The sequence below is a fragment of the Varroa jacobsoni genome, unplaced genomic scaffold (genome assembly GCF_002532875.2).
Source record: "Varroa jacobsoni isolate VJ856 unplaced genomic scaffold, vjacob_1.0 scaffold_749, whole genome shotgun sequence".
NCBI lineage: Eukaryota > Metazoa > Arthropoda > Arachnida > Mesostigmata > Varroidae > Varroa > Varroa jacobsoni.
Genome location: NW_019213651.1, coordinates 116,679 through 133,431, shown reverse-complemented (window position 1 = coordinate 133,431; position 16,753 = coordinate 116,679). Strand labels below are relative to the sequence as shown.

The 16,753-nt window shown below is 40.6% G+C and overlaps 1 protein-coding gene across 1 annotated transcript in view; it reads left to right on the top strand.

The window, feature by feature from the left end:
• The window catches only part of Ptp10D (Protein tyrosine phosphatase 10D), a 36,886-nt gene extending 21,540 nt beyond the window's left edge, over nt 1-15,346 (top strand). Inside the window, exons 9-19 of the mRNA XM_022838168.2 lie at nt 513-622; nt 1,066-1,225; nt 4,645-4,914; nt 5,270-5,510; nt 5,745-6,082; nt 6,295-7,462; nt 7,837-8,341; nt 8,461-8,655; nt 8,960-9,284; nt 9,882-9,948; nt 10,464-15,346. Of these exons, the coding sequence (XP_022693903.2) occupies nt 513-622; nt 1,066-1,225; nt 4,645-4,914; nt 5,270-5,510; nt 5,745-6,082; nt 6,295-7,462; nt 7,837-8,341; nt 8,461-8,655; nt 8,960-9,284; nt 9,882-9,948; nt 10,464-10,467 (3,383 nt within the window). The 3' untranslated portion in view covers nt 10,468-15,346. The remainder of the gene's footprint in view (nt 1-512; nt 623-1,065; nt 1,226-4,644; nt 4,915-5,269; nt 5,511-5,744; nt 6,083-6,294; nt 7,463-7,836; nt 8,342-8,460; nt 8,656-8,959; nt 9,285-9,881; nt 9,949-10,463) is intronic.
• Nucleotides 15,347-16,753: the final 1,407 nt, after the last annotated feature.

Here is a 16,753-nt window from a genome sequence, read left to right as displayed (position 1 = left end):
AACAGAATCTGATTCCCACTTGACCCTTGCGAGCTCTTTGCTCTTCTTGTTTATTTATGAATATGGTACTAAACTAATTCTAATTTAGATCTATTCAATATGTCCTGTTAGTTAAGAGAGTACATTAGACCGCAGTTTCATATGATGTTACTGCTATCGAATCATACAGGCAGCCGTAGGTTATAACAGTAACATGCTCAATCCGTTCAGATGTCACACTGCAGTTAGGTACACTGCGAATTAGCGAAATTGAGTCTTCACGTTATAAATTTTCCGAGTATCAATTCCTAGATTTTTTTTTGCTAGTCATCATTCTGTCTGCCCAATCGTCACAAACTACAGTGTCACAGTGAACATCTTGCGAGCCAGTAACGCTTTTGCTGTGGAAAATAGTTCGATGCTTCTCTAGATCGGTTTTTGCCCCCCGTTCCCGCCTATGAATGCGTACTGCATGAACGAATCAGTCGAATTGGCGCTAGTGGCCATAGCATCTTGAGCTTGATTGCTTTCAGGACCATCGCCTCCTGTCATCGAGTCCCTAGAGCCTTTGAGCGGTCCTGGTGGTTTTCTCAATATCTCGTGGAAGTCCGACGTCACCAGTCGACAAGATTCGTTTGTTGTGGTAAGTTTTTTCCAACATAATCTGCCGTTTTGTTACGCTTTGATACGAAACAATTATACTACGATTTTTAGCGCTAGCTCGAAGTGCGGCTACACTGTTTATTTCATTACCAATATTCTAAATGATTAACAATTGAATTGTTCGGAAAATCCTATATATATATATATATATATATCGTTCGTTATGGTAGCTTTAAACACTTAGAAGTAAGCTTTAGGTTTTCTTTGTGAACATCTGCAGGTTCAAATAAACCGGTAAGCACTTACTCGACAAACGCGTACTATGCGCTCTAATAAATAATCTACGGTCCATTATGTGGGACAATTTGTATTTTTTTCACATAATTTGCACATTTTTCTAAATTTCCCCCCTAATACATTTTGTTTTCGCTATAAATGTAAAATTAACGATTAAGCAACTGCTTCCTTGTTGTTTTATGATAGGTTTACACACGAAATGATACGAAGGAACAGCGTCAGGAGACGACGAAGCAAAATTGGCTTGTACTTAAAAATCTATACCCAGGTGCGGGCTACCAGATTAAGGTGTCCGCTATTTCACACGGTCTTTGGTCCGAACCCCACTCGTACTTTCACACTGTCGGTGCGTATTCTCCCTTAATAGGCCGGTCGTAATTATACCCTAATACCGTACAGCTAGAATGATGCCATAGGAAATTACTGAAATGTATTTTTCAATATTTTGATAAAAATCGATAGCACGTAGCTTGCTAATAAGCATCCTTTATTTTGCATGAATTGCGTCACCGCTTTAGATTTTCATGGTCGACCGTTTTGTTTTTTATTGCTTAGTAATCGTCTCCTAAATCGATTTGTGTCATATTGTTCTACCAATCGCTTCCTATCGTTGTAAATCGCCACCTAAACGGAAACTTCTTAAAATAACGTTGTCGATAATCACGTATTTTTACATAATTTTGCATACAATTTTGGATCGTCTTTACAAGCGGTAACAGCTGGGATTGAACAAATTCGCTAGACATTCTGTTGTCTGTGGGGGCTGCATGTATGCCAATTTCCAATAGAGACTTCTTTACCACCTAGCATCAAGCATACAAAGCGTTAACAAGGTAAATGATCGCGTGCAAGCATTTTGTTCTCCCGCGAACCGCTTTGAATATATACTGCGTACAAACTTCACTACGCACTCATCGGGGAGAGGTCGAGTACATTTGCATAAAAATAATGTCTTCGTTTAGATGAAGTGTCCGTAGTATCCAGCTGGAGGTAAATGAGAAAACGATACCAAGAAATATCACGAAAAAATACACATATTACGTTTTTCTTCGCTTTTTTTCAGTGCCTGACAAGGCACTAGGCCCAGAGTAACGGGTTACCTTGTATGTCTTATGTATATTTATAGGAGCATATGATTTTCTGTGATTGCGTATTGCGCAACCATGCGAACGTTAAAAGAGCTGTATACGTTAGGCTGCGTGTGAACTGTTATTTCAATCCGATTGATTTCACATAGAATGCTACTATATAAGGCTTTTCTTAAATCTAGAAGGTAATTAACTTATAATATATTTAGACTAACTGAACCTAATATATACGTGTTTGTGCGTATATATGGTGTCTAACAATATGTTTTATTATATTTAAAAATATATATATAGGTATATGCTATTATGTGTGTAATAATTACCAAGGTCTAGCAGACGAAAGTCGAATACGTAATATAAGAATTAACCTTTAAAGCCGAAAGTAGAAATCAACCGTGTTTGCTTCGGAATTTCGACTCGGTTAAAATATGCTCTCTCCTTAAACTCATATATATATATACAAATTATTTAAAAAAAACCCTATATATAAGCTGAACTTCGTCTACATCGATCTCGGTTAATGCGTCTGGTACCATCTTCTATGCTAACCAGTATAATAGATTGTATACAGCTGCGACTGCACTAAAAATCCTTTTTGTTTTCCATGGCATTTCGTGTTGATTATCGATATATTCTAGTACAATATACCTTTGACATCTGTTGCCTAGAGTTCATTTTCGACTTTTTGATCCATGCATGGCCCTTCCGTGTTCTTTTCGCCTCTTTCAAAATGCCGGAAAAAATCTACCCATTGATTTTAGTTATTTAACTCTCCTCAGGGCATAAATATGCTTTTCTGCCTCTAAACATCGATAACTAAATGCCTGTACTTCATTTCTACACATTAATTAATATAATCTAATCTAACACTGTTAACGCGCATGCTTCCTTCCGGAGAGTCGAATTCTGAAGGCTTCAATCTGCTTGGTCAAATTAAAGGGTCAAAAAACAAAGGTAATTCTTATGTTACTCGTAGCGTGTAGACTGTGACGAATGAAATGAATTTTCTGTCTATAATAATTTTGTATGTTCTGATTCTCGCAAGCCTTCGTTTTCCTTTAACTTAGAATTCCGTCCCTTTCCGTTTCGAGCAATTTTGTATATCAGCGTTTCCTCCCCCCCCCCCGCCCGCCCTGGACGTGTCTCATTCGCCACTTTCATCTTCTAGTGAGTTATACTATCCACACAAAACGCATCGATCATTGTTTTCGAGAGAAGATTCAACAGACATGGGTTTTGTTCCCTTGAAAGAGGAACGTATGTAGCTTCCCTTTGCTTTTATCAAATTTTATTCCCTAGTTGAGCTACTGCTTGCCATCGTCTCTTACACTAGACGCTACCAATTCTTGAACTCGTTTGACGTTCTCCCAAGCTATTCATAACGATGGCTGTGTGAGAGCCCCAGCTTCACGTTGCAATTCTGACCTCCATTGCTATCCTGGGTCCTTGTGCAAAGGAGGCTATCGACAGATTAAAGCAACAACAAACATTTGACTATTGGATCTACCTATATCAAAGAAAACACTCGAGACTGGCTATATAATAAAGTTGGCGTTTTCCGAAATAAAATATGCGTGCTTATCATACTACTATTTTTTTCCACAAACGTCGAAGTTAGGTCACTTTGCCACATATGAGCCAGTGTGTTTCGTCCCATCCCTATACATTACGTCCCTGTAGCTTTTGTTATGATGTACTTACTACGTTCCCCTTCATCAACGTTAAACGTGGCGATTCACTATATGTGGAGGGTCTTGATCATTTGGGCCTACGGAAAGCTGGTAATTGGGATCATAAACTATAGCAAAACCTTTTGGGTCTGATATACGATTTAGTGGAAAGATAATCTGACGAAGCAGATATCTGTAACCTTCGATGATTGGCGAGCATGCGCATCAGGAAGGCGCTAACTTGAAAAATGGCAAACGAATTTCAAGTAAACAGATCTTCTTGGCAGATGCTTTTGCTATGCTTGTTAAGGTGTGGCTTTACTACCTCTGTTAATATTTGATCGTCTTGTCCTGCGCGGGTCCCCTGGTAATCTCGTACGACTATGTATGTAAAGATGTAGAACTGAAGGATGAAAACGTTGAGCCAAATTGAAAAATTCACTGTAATTAATTTCAATTCAGATTTTTCATAAATTATTAGATATAGTTCAGACTAGTTGCTAAACAAATCGGCTCAGTGAAGCCTATCAGACATTTCTAATTTTTGCTATGTACCCAGCGCTTCCTAGCACAATAAACTCCTTTCTATCAATCTCTTTTTTTAGTCTAAAACATTTATCTTTAATCCTCTATTTAGCATCTCTGAGTTTTTCTGTCCTTTGATTTTTTAGTTAAACGCTCAATCATGTTTCTGTATGCATCTCCCAGAGCGCTATTCCTCTCACCGCCTGACAATGGGAAGAAAAAACCGATCGTGAAATAAATGTTACATCTAGCTTTGGTAAAACATTACTTTTAGCCGCCAGTATGGTTTTAGATGCTACACTTTTGTCGAGACCCCCCCCCACCCCAATACCAGTCCGCTATGACCTGTTTAATCGCACAGTTATCACCGTCTATTTTAAGGAAAAATTTGTTGTCTTAGCCAATCGATAAGCCTAATGAGTAAAATCCATATTCCCCGCATATTGTTGTTTGATTGCTCGGACCGGGTTTTGCGTATCTAGTACCGCGTCCGCCAAACAATCTGCTCGTGACGAAAGCTTCAAATACGTCGATGATCCTTACGTGGATTTCTCCCGTGAACTCAATTGTCGATCACTATACAATCATGATACGAGCCTCATCGTCGGAGACGTGGAAGGAACTTGGTATCGTAAATAGCACCACATACGAAATGAACGATCTTGTAGCAGGTGAAAAATACTCTGTGAGAGTAAGTGCTGTCAATAACAAGGCGGAAAGTCAGAACTCGCCCGTCATCGAACAAACTATGTGTGAGTACTTCGTCGAACCTCAACTGTCTTATTAGTACCTTTAACTAGCGTTCATGTATGGCATACAGATATGTTACGGTAAAAGTCACCACAAAAGCTCTATCAAGGCGTACACATTTCTGCAAAACACTTATTATCCAGTACGAAAATTAATAATAGCAGAAATATTTTAAACTTTTGCGCTATATTTTTCACTGTATAATTGATGTCGGTCGAAAATCGCACAATACAATAGTAATAAACATCACATTTTAGTTACTAAATGTATCTATTAAACATAATGCATTATTCCTACAAATCTCTATCTGCAGTAATGACAGACCTTCTAACGTATATCCATGCATGCTGACTTCAGATCCGAACGCCTTAACAGATGTGAAGCATTATGTAGATAGTAAGAACGTGACGTTCAGCTGGGCACGTCCTTCTGGCCGAATCGACTACTATATCGTAGTCTACAATCCCGTGCGAGACCCATTAGCCCATAACTCGCATCAGTTTCCTGCTAACCGAACCCTTGTGGGGGAGCCGGTTTCCGTAGCTATAGAAAACCTCAAACCCGGCGAGTTATATAGCTTCCGCCTCTACTCCGTCAGGTATTTGTTGCTAATGAGATATTTGTTTCAGGTTCAATGTTTCCACAAATACATTTTGCTCTATGGAAATATAAAAAAGAAATACTGTTGTAAATACACTGACAGCGACGACGCATTGTATACGAGTATACCGATTCTATCGGATATCGTCTGCAGACGGTTACTCAATTAACCAATTACTGTCCACTGCTACTTTTATTTCGATATATGTGTTGGTCCACCGCAAATGCTCAGCCATTCGCTGCGGAGCGAGGGCGTTGGCGTCGAGACTCGTACGATGCCCGTTATTGATTCGGTGATTAACATCGTAATCGACGAACATCTAACGAAAACGCTTGGCATCAAATACACGCCGACCCCAGTTCGGAACGTTGTTTTTGACCGCTATCGCTTCCAGTTGCTAAGCTCAACGGGCGATTTTCCGGTGCCGCCAGCGCAAGAGAAGCTTTTTAACGACACTAATCGGCTAGTGGTATTCGATAACCTTATCCCCGGCCACCTCTACAATATCTCCATTTGGACTGTGTCTGGTGGAGTATCTAGCGTTCCCATTTATAGGCATACTCGACTATGTAAGTACGCTTTTCATTATACAATACTTAATTGCTGAAGATGTCCTGTGTGGATAATTGAAGTGCCCTTGGATTCAGTAACCCATGGCTTGTGCCAGCACTATGCCTGGCCAAGCATGACACTATCGAACCTAGCTAGCATTCAATTACATGGAAAATTAGTCATTCACCACATATGATCCTAATATTTTCGACTTTTTCATACTTCTCAGACCCCGATCCAGTGAAGTCTATCCGTGCTTTGACGGTGACCGACACGGAGATCTCTCTAACATGGGAGCATTCTGGAGATGCAATTCCCGGTTCGGGAGATCGTGACGGCTACGAGGTCCAATACCTCGACCATCAGGGCAACCTAGTGCACAACTTCACGCTGATCGAGTCAATAACGTACCTGAATTTAAAGCCGCATCATAACTATACGTTCGTTGTTACCGTCGTGTCGGGCTACGAGACGTCGACCGTCCGTCGGAGTCTGCCGATGTCGCAGACATTCCAGAGTCTGGAAAGTGTACCCGGAAAGGTGCATTATTTCCGCCCGATCGACGTGCGCCCATCGCAGTTAACGCTTGAATGGTCGCTGCCATCGTCAGAGCAGAACGGTGTTCTAACTGGGTACAAGATTTTATACTACTTGAAAGGCAATTCGTACAGCGACAAGTACAATACATTTCCTCCGAATATTACCAACGGTACGATCAGTAACCTCGTGCCCGGCAAAACGTACGTGTTCGAAATACAGGCCCACACAAAGATTGGGCCTGGTGGAAAGGCCCACTGGGAGGAAACAATGCCGATATGGGCGCCGCCCAAACCTTCGGATTCTGTTTATCCGACACTCGTGTCGCATACGGCCACCTCGATTCGTGTCCTTTTCCGTAAGAACTACTTCCAGAACACAAACGGTCCTGTTTTGGCTTATACACTCATTGTTGCTGAGGATGACAGTATAGCCCCCTCACAGAACCCGATGCCCTCGTGGAATGATGTTCAGGGCTTTACGTACTGGCCACCATATCAAGTTATGGAACCGTACTATCCTTTCAATGGGACGATAACAACAGAGGATTTTATTATTGGGACAGAAGATTGCACGGATAAGACGCGTCAACGAACATCAATCTATTGCAACGGACCGCTGAAGCCTGGTAGCCAGTATCGCATAAAGTTACGCGCTTTCACCGGGCCTGATAAATTCACCGACACCACTTGGTCTTATGCTATACAAACCGATCCGGATAATTCTTCGCTGATAGCTGGCATTTTCATACCGCTTACTGTGCTTGTATGCATTGCGCTTATACTATTAGTTCTACGAAAACGACGGATGGCACCATTCAATTCGAAACCACCTCTTAAAAATGACCCAAACACGCACAGGTAAGATACAGGGCCGGACTGGCATCAAGTTCCACCAAACCCACAATCAAATATGGCTGAAACAACTGAAAACGTATTGTATATTATAAATATTCTATTCACATCTCGAACAACTCTTCAAACAACTAGAGCAATTATGACAACAGTATTTGTATTATAACTGAAAAACATCATATGACTGCTGCCAGTGCTATCATACCTTTCTAGAATTGGATCCCATATGAACAAACATGAACGATCAATGACATCGTACTGCTAGTTAAAATTTCACAATCTTCCTTCTTTCTATGCGTAGAGAAGTGCGTGTTCGCCCATTGATAAAAAGACTAAATTTTCTGGGTGTTGTATCCCGACTAACGTCAACTAAGCGATAGCGTGTTTTATAGGCACAGCGACCAGCACGGCGGAACTGGAGCTGGGCTGAATCTTCCCGAAGTCGAGGTGATCACCTCACGGCCGGTCAAGTTGGCCCATTTTGCTGAGCATTACCGAATCATGAGCGCCGACTCAGATTTCAGATTCTCGGAGGAGTTTGAATTACTGAAGCACGTCGGACGTGATCGGCCCTGCACGGCCGCTGATTTACCCGTAAATAGGCCAAAGAACCGCTTCACCAATATCCTGCCGTACGATCATTCGCGAGTGAAATTGTTGCCTACTGATGACGAGGAAGGCTCGGATTATATCAACGCCAACTATATTCCGGGCTACAATTCGCCTAGAGAGTTTATCGTAACTCAGGGTCCATTACATTCAACACGCGACGATTTTTGGCGTATGGTCTGGGAGCAGAATTGCCGAGCGATCGTCATGTTAACGCGTTGCGTAGAAAAAGGCAGGGAGAAGTGTGACCACTATTGGCCCTTTGACATGCAGCCTGTGAGTGTTTACTTTCTTATACAAAAACGGTACTGAAACTAATTATCGTTCATTATTATTATTTTCTAAACTTCTCTAGTTCACGTTTTTATTGCCATGTTCGATCTACGTGTTCGAAGGTTTACTACGGCGACATCCAGGTGACAATTCTGACAGAATCACAATACCCCGACTGGACAATTTGCGAGCTAAAAGTTTCACGCGGAGACCAGTCACGTATTGTGAAACATTTCCATTTCACTACCTGGCCAGATTTCGGTGTTCCTGATCCCCCGCAGACGCTCGTCAGATTTGTCCGGACGTTCCGAGAAAGGGTTAGTAAACCAAAAAAAAAAAACGCGCAACCCATTAGCCCGTCCCGTTATCGAAATATAATTAATGAGTAAAAAGTAACGAGAGAACAAAAGCTGCGTCCCAAATATTGGCTGTTTACCGCACAGCTACCTTATACAACGAACATAGATTTCAATCATAAACACTATCTATTATGGTGGAAATATTCATTTTAGTTAACAATTCTATTCTGTCCCGGGTACTGCATACCAGTAGAATTTGACCAACGGAGGTTAATCTAAACGTTTTTTGCCTCTGATCGTTTGTGATGATCTGATCTTCCAGGTAATCCCGGACAACAAGCCTATTGTGGTTCACTGCTCAGCTGGTGTAGGCCGTTCGGGTACCTTTATCGCGCTCGACCGAATTCTGCAATCGATGCGTAAACTCGACGTCGTGGACATTTTCGGCATCGTTTTCGAAATGCGCAAAGATCGTGTGTGGATGGTACAAAATGAACAGCAATATATTTGCATACACCAGTGTCTCATGTGCGTTCTTGACACTATAACGCCTTCGTCAGGCCTGCTACAACATCAGGCCACCGCTGATGACCTGCATCGCATGCTACATGATCATCGAGAAATACATGACAACAGCGCGTTCGAAGGTAGGCTTGAGCAGATCAGCAATCATTCATCACAATAACTTTTTCTTCCATTTCTGGTATCAACCTTTCCGAAGGCACAGTGTTCTATTGGGTGCGTAAATCATAGACACTCTATAGGACAACACCTGTTCTAATATTCTAGAAATTGTAGTTTAAATCAAAGCTGCAATATGGAGGCAGTATCTAGTTGAAAAATCTTCGTTGAACTCTACGACTGCTTTACGAAAAATTTCCGCAGGTTTTCTATACTTTAAAGATGATTAATTTAATGTTTTAACAAACAGATTTGATGAAACACACGAACAAGACATTTGATAGATTTCAAGCCGGTCAGGCGCTTACGGTACAACTCTTTACTGCGTCACCGTTGCTTTTGTCAATATGTTTATTGACAATGAATCGCAGTACGGATATGCGAATATAAAGTAGAGAAGGACGGCATCTTATAAAATAGTGGCCTTGGCGACAATGCTAAACGTAACGGATAAATACATTAAATATTATCTTGAAATATACCAATGCTGCTGGAACGTTAATGACGCGCGGCACTGATCATGAAATCGGTGACGCTGGATCGATTGGTGATGAACTGATCAGTGACAAAACTCAAGGACGACTCAGATTCCGACGAGACCAAGTCGACAGTATTGATCGTCGATCCCGGGTGGGTTTTGTTTAAATTTCTGACATCCACTTCACAAACGACCCAGCTCTCCTGCTGCAATGCATAATAATGCTGCTGAGTGCCCAAGCCTTCGATAGCAATCTCCTACGCTTGATCCACCAGAGATGCCTGCATTACGCCCCGACCCGGTTCCGGACATTGACGGCCTGCTGGACTTTTTCTTTAGTTTCGCCATTTTTCCATTACGTTCATACGCTTATTTGGTATTTTTACACGACGACACCAATTCAGCACTCTGAATTTTTATCTAGTCAAACTATGCAACTTTATATAGGAAACTTTGTCAGATCCACTCAAGTTCAACGCCGAATCCTAAGTTTGTCGTTTTCATTATGATTAACTTTAATCCTCTAATACAGTAACCCTAGAACTGCACCACACTCACCGTTTCCGGCTCTTCCATAAATGCCTGTATGCATGCATGTATTGTTATAATTGTCGCTCGCACAAGCCTCAGCAGAATTTTGACGTCGCTTAAGAAATGCGAATTTCAGATGACGAGGGGATAGCGGAGTCTGGGATCTAATATCGACGACGGATACACATCCGGAAACCGAAGTCGATATGGCCGACGCTGAACACGAACAGACGAACGTTGATGGGGTGATAAACAATGTTAATAACACTCACCATCACAATTCGAACGGCCGATTCGAGAGTGTACAGTCCGACGCTGATTCCCAGACGCCGCTCGCTCCATGTGCCGACGTATGTCTCCACGACATCGTCTGACATCAAGCTTCGCCAAGACATCGAGGAGAGGACGGACAGCTCCGACGGCTGCAGCAGCAGCAGCTGTTATGTCATCACGACCACGAACGTCATAGCCAGTGGTCATTCCGACGACAGAACGCTACTCCGACGCCTAGATATCACAGTAGTGCCAAATCGATGCTGTCAGGACGATCGTGGTCACCGCGAACCTATTACAGCGGACAATATTATAACCATTTCTGCCATCAACAGTCATCAACAAATATTAGTTCAAATAGTTCGAATGCCACTCGAGTATGGTGCGGGCATCGATCCGGCGTGAGCCACTCACCTTGGCTGTGTGAGTCCGATCGTGACGTTGCGGATGAGCAAAGCACTAGCAGCAGTAGTATTTGTAATCACTCATCAATCATACGGTCCACGAACCGCGATAGTTGTAACAAAGCAAGTAAGCTTTGCTATAATCACCACCAGCATCATCACCGCAATACCACTATAATTACCAGCAATAATACTAACGACAGCCATGATAACGACTGTAAGGGGAGTACGGCCACCATCTCTGATACATCATCCGAGGGGTGGTCTGAGATGCGATCCAGTGCGGGATCGAAGTGGAGTTGGTCGCTAGATGACGAGGACGCCGGCGTCGAGACGGGGGTCGACGAATCGTTCGTTTGCGATAAGGAAGGTTCGTCCGAGAGCGATGCTGTTGTCATGTCATTACCATCGAGTCACAGGCCAAACGAGGGTGAAGACCTATGCAGCCTGGCAAGCCCGCGCTGCTTTTTATCGAAGGCGTTGCCAAAGGCTGGCTCCTATTCGTCGTGGCCGACGAGGCAAACCCTGAAAGCTTGCATTAGCGCCGCTACGTCTGCTTCTAATGGCATCAGCCACGATCATCGTAGTGTCATTTTCATACATTCGTGTTCCGTTCAAAGAAAGTACAGCAAACCAGAGCGAGTTTATAGAACTGCGCTCCGCTACTGATAGAGAGAGCAAAAGAAAAGAGCAACTACATTCGTTATATATATATATATATATATATATATATATATATATATGAGAAGAACGAATAAAACACGGACAACGGTAGACGAATGTATAGGTAGGGGGTGGTAGATGACGTTGCACGAGAGCGGTAAACTGAAACTGGAATTGTGTATAGAGTAGTTGATTAATGCAGGTAAACGAGAATAGAGTAGAACAGGACAGCGGCTCCAAGGTGTTAGTAAGGTCCATCTTCTAGTCAAACCCGTTTTGATAACTCATTTATTACGATAGAGACAAAGATTCGACCGGAAGAACCACTGCTATATATTGTTATTATTATTATTATTATTATTATTATAGGACAAAGACAACAACTATGATCGCCAAGACTCTAATGAAGAACGTACTGTGAAACCTGTAAAACGATTATATATATATATATATATATGAACAGAGATAAGTAAATACAACTTGATTAAATATCGATGAGATAGTACCATGCTCACTCACTGAAATCAGCCTGATTAAGTACTGGATGAACAGAAGAAGACAATAATGGTAATAGATGTGTGAATAATATGAAATCGGCAAGGTTAATGCCCATCAATAGATAACCTAACCTATGACACGTCTAATATAGAAGCGCTGAAACGAGTGCAGCTACACGTTGACGCTGCTGCTGGATGACACCTGAATTCTCACAGGAATAAGACTTCTCTCTGCCTCGAAGACGAAGCCATTTCATATCTGCGATTAGCGCGACATGCACACTAGACGCAACAGAAACTTTATAAATACAGCCGACTTAATACGTATGGATGCCCATATTATATAGGTTAACGAGACGCCAAGGAGTCGCTAACAACTGAATGAGCGCGACAAAAATGATACATTATTACAAATTTTAATAACTCAGGAGGGCCTGCGATGCTGCGTTAACATGGAAAGACAACAATTGTACAAAGTAGTTGAAATCCTTTAGCAAGTTTCGGAATGCACATTACTATTAATGATACGATAAGAAATAAAATGGGAACGAATGTTTCAGAAGGAATTATTTCGAATATTTAGCGCGGGCTGCACAAGTGTCAACTGGATTCAGTTCATTCGGTATTTGCGATGTACTAGATTTTTCATCATTATTATTCCAAGTTCCATTATTTAATTAACTTACCGCTATTAAAGATAGCTTTTGTCAAATACACATTTACAAGGTTACTTCGATTTTGTAAATTATAATAATTTTTTTATCGCTCACATTCATTTAAGCGTTTTAATTCGTTTAATTAAGAAAGAGTTATATGCTTACAGACAAGCTGCGATTGGATATTACAAGTTATTTTTTATTACAAGTTATTTTTATTTTTACTAACGAATATGACGTAAATCAACAAACCCATGACGGTATAATGTTCAACAATTAGAGGCGCTTTTTAAATAATTATCGATAATCACGTATTGCCATCATTTAAAGCTGTACGTTCGGCAATTTTCATTAGAAAAACATAAGCGCAGTGTTTTTGGAACTAAGCGTACTGCCGACGCATTTTCCTTGAGTGAGAAAGATATGTCTATAGGTTATAATATATTACATGTACTATGCAAAAGGGGCTTCTGTAACATGTAACTGTTAATTAAGCGTGTCAGAAGGCGGGCAGTTGTTAACGAAGGGCCACATGATCGGTTGCTATTAATAAAAACGTAAAGTGAGGTGCAGCTCGCATTCGACCTGTCAGGTTTGTAGAAAAGAGGTTCGGAGTGTTTTTCTATGGCGATACCGTTGTATGATGAGGCTCCGAATGAGGGGGCTCTGTTGACATGTGAGCATATCAACTAATCACACCATAGAAACTGATATAGTTAGGAAAAATCGTTCGATCCAGAGAGAACAACTGTGCTGAAATTGAACTTGACATAAAAAATATGGCGCATGCTTGAACATATAAAGTTTTCTATTCGAAATAATTATTTAATTCGAAATAATTTAGTAACCAGATCAGGGTTAGGATTTGGTCTGCACGGGAGAATTTCCTTGATAGATATGCCATCTACGAAGACGTCTGGAGACAACAATTATCCAATTTGCCGTGATAGATTCGAACGGCTTTCTATATGGAACTTCAGTTTAATCCTCTATACATCGGAGCGAAAGGCTTCTTAATACGTTCCGAAGCAATACGAGAGGAGCTCATCTCAATTAGTTTATGTTCCAATTGAAAAGACATAGGGGCTTAATATTTGCTTAACGTCAATATACAGAGAGACTTAAGGGTTAACTTAACTTAAGGCAAAGGGTTTGTCCAGCGAATGTTCGATGTGGGCATATTACGAGACAAGTAATTGCGTGAATACGTTTTGATATGCATATTGACACGTCACTTTTTACGTAAGTCCAACGTGTAGCCGTGCATTTTTCCTAACGATGATTTAATGTCGTTGTATAAAAGAAACAATGACCGAGGGCAATCTTAGCTGAGGGAAGAAAGAAGAAACTAGGGAGAGCCGATGTGTAGGGCGCCATTGCTGCACGATAAACATATCGTTTAGAATAGAACACTGAATACGGGGCTCTAAAGAAAGGCAGGGTACTGGCCAGGGTAGATAAATCGCGGGTAAAGCAGCTATCACAGACCCATCATCGTGTGAGTATTTTGCCCACCAACGGAATAGAATAGGGAATGCTAGTACTCATAAGAAAAATAACAATAACGACAAATATGTAACAATAATCAATAAAGTATAGTGATTAAGTGCTATTGACGGTGTATAGACGTAACAAGGAGCGAAAGGAGGATGGAATCACTAGGTAAATCGTAACGCTACAGAGACGTAACGGTTAATACATAAACAACATATCTCTAAGAGTCTTAAGTAAAGTATGGACAAACTATTTTAACAACATTAATTATACTACACAATTTGTTCGATGTAAAGAAAGTATAAGTTAGAATTTCGAAGAAGATGCCGATTCTCAGACGATTTCGAGGCACTCGATTGGTGGTTCGTTGGGGAATGGTCGAATCAAGCCATAAGCATCGATGATAATAAGCGTCTGGCAAACTAAATAAAGCCATTTTATAGACATCCACTTGAGCAGACGAAAATAAATCATTGACGCCCGTCGAATAACACGTCTAGCCGAAAATGCACATTTAGCAAGTGTAAATGAAAATATGAAAAAATTTAATTAACTAATTAATGTCAGAACGGAAGAGAATAAGCAAAGGGGTGCGTTAAAAAGCTGTTAATTGATATAGCAGCGCAACGATGGCCGCCTAGTGTCATTGATACTGCTTTCTGCTCATTTGTTAAGCATTGTAGGAGACACCAGTTGCTAAAAACGCAAAAAAAGGGCAAATGGAACGCAAGTTCGGAATAGGCAGATGAAGGTTTATGAGAAGGGAACGTTCATCAGCATGGTTCATTGCTGTATGAGCTATAGATCTGGTAGTGAAACCAGCGAGCGTCGAGCCACCACAGGCCACGGCCCTGACTTCTGAGCTAAAGAAGAAATACATAGAAAAAGAGATAGGGAGGAATAACATAAGTAAAATAAAGTGTTGAAATGTTGGGATAACAACACAAAAAAGTAATGAATAGATGTCGAGATGATAATCGTAATTATCATTCCGATTACTCAATAAAACAACTAAGTTATCGTCTATTACAATGTGCGGTTTTTAATTATATCTAAGTATTTCATCGAAGTGTGACATAACTTAGGCTTTAAGTTAAATAGTTCATATATCAAGATCAAAATAGCAGGTACTAGCTTGCGTATATGTCGCAGTAAAATTGGCAATGAACTTAAAAAAAGTCCCTTTCCACAACCCGGCCTAGAATTCGTTAGCCATTTAATTAAATAGGAAGCATAAGGTAGAGACAATTGAGCAAATTGCTCAATTGTCTTTACCTTGTGTCCTAATCTTATATTCAAGCATTCTAACATGTATAAAAATCCAGGAGCTGTTTCCTTTATCTGTTAGTCAAAGTAAATACCATTAATAAGAAAAGGTCTATGAACCGCTATCGTACAGACGCTGATGGGGGCGTATGAGCAATCCTGAATTAATGGAATATCGCTCTCCAGAGCTCCCTGAACAAACTGTCTGTAGACTTCCGCTAGATTTGCCTCGAGCCATATAGAAAACGTGAGAGTAAGATTTTGCTGGCACCGCCTGATTAATATTTATATACTATCATTGACTTTCTATTGGAAAGCAATTCAGAAACTACTATTAAACGATTTTTTCAGCTTACAACGAACGAAAGCAATAGAAGTATAATTTTTCGTAAATACCATTCGAAATAAGGCTTACAGGTATAAGACCTAGTTACAGATGTTGACTCGAATTGTGCCAACAACCCAAGTGGTAAATTTTCATTAGCAAGGTCGACCTTAAGATCGAAGCTAGTTGAATACGATGCTTTATTCTAAAATAGAGGACGTTATATACATATTGTTACTGGATCTTTTTGTTCTGCAAGCGATAATAGTGCCTAACTTGTCTCGATGCAAAACACTAAACCTTGACTATTTATCTTAAAATACTCAATTCCTATGATATTTCTGGCCAGTACAATACAGAGATAAATTGAAGGACAGTAAGTAAGTTATCGTAGCTGCCGCGAAATCGATAGGGCTCAATCAAGCCTGTATCGCTCGGGTTAATCCAGGGATTTTTTCTCGGAATGAACTTGAAAGTTAGAGCCCACTACACACTCGATTCGAGTTAATGCTACTGCAGTAGATCTTAAAAATAATCGAAGTAGAAATAAATGTACATTCAATCTGCAAACGTGTTGGAATTAATTTATGATTTAAAAATCGCTAGACCGCAAGGCTTCAATACATCTCACTAACATAAACTCGAAATCCTGTAGATTTTTTAGAGCTTTAAATATACTGGTAAATGAGTGACCTGAATACGGTTGATTTGTATATATTTATCTACTTGAAAACCTAGTTTACGCAAACCCCATAAACACAGCAGTTCGGAACTAGAAAATCCAATGTAATTTTAGTCAAAGTTTCCATTTCATGAGCCTTTCTTTATTGGAATAACAAAACCTTAGA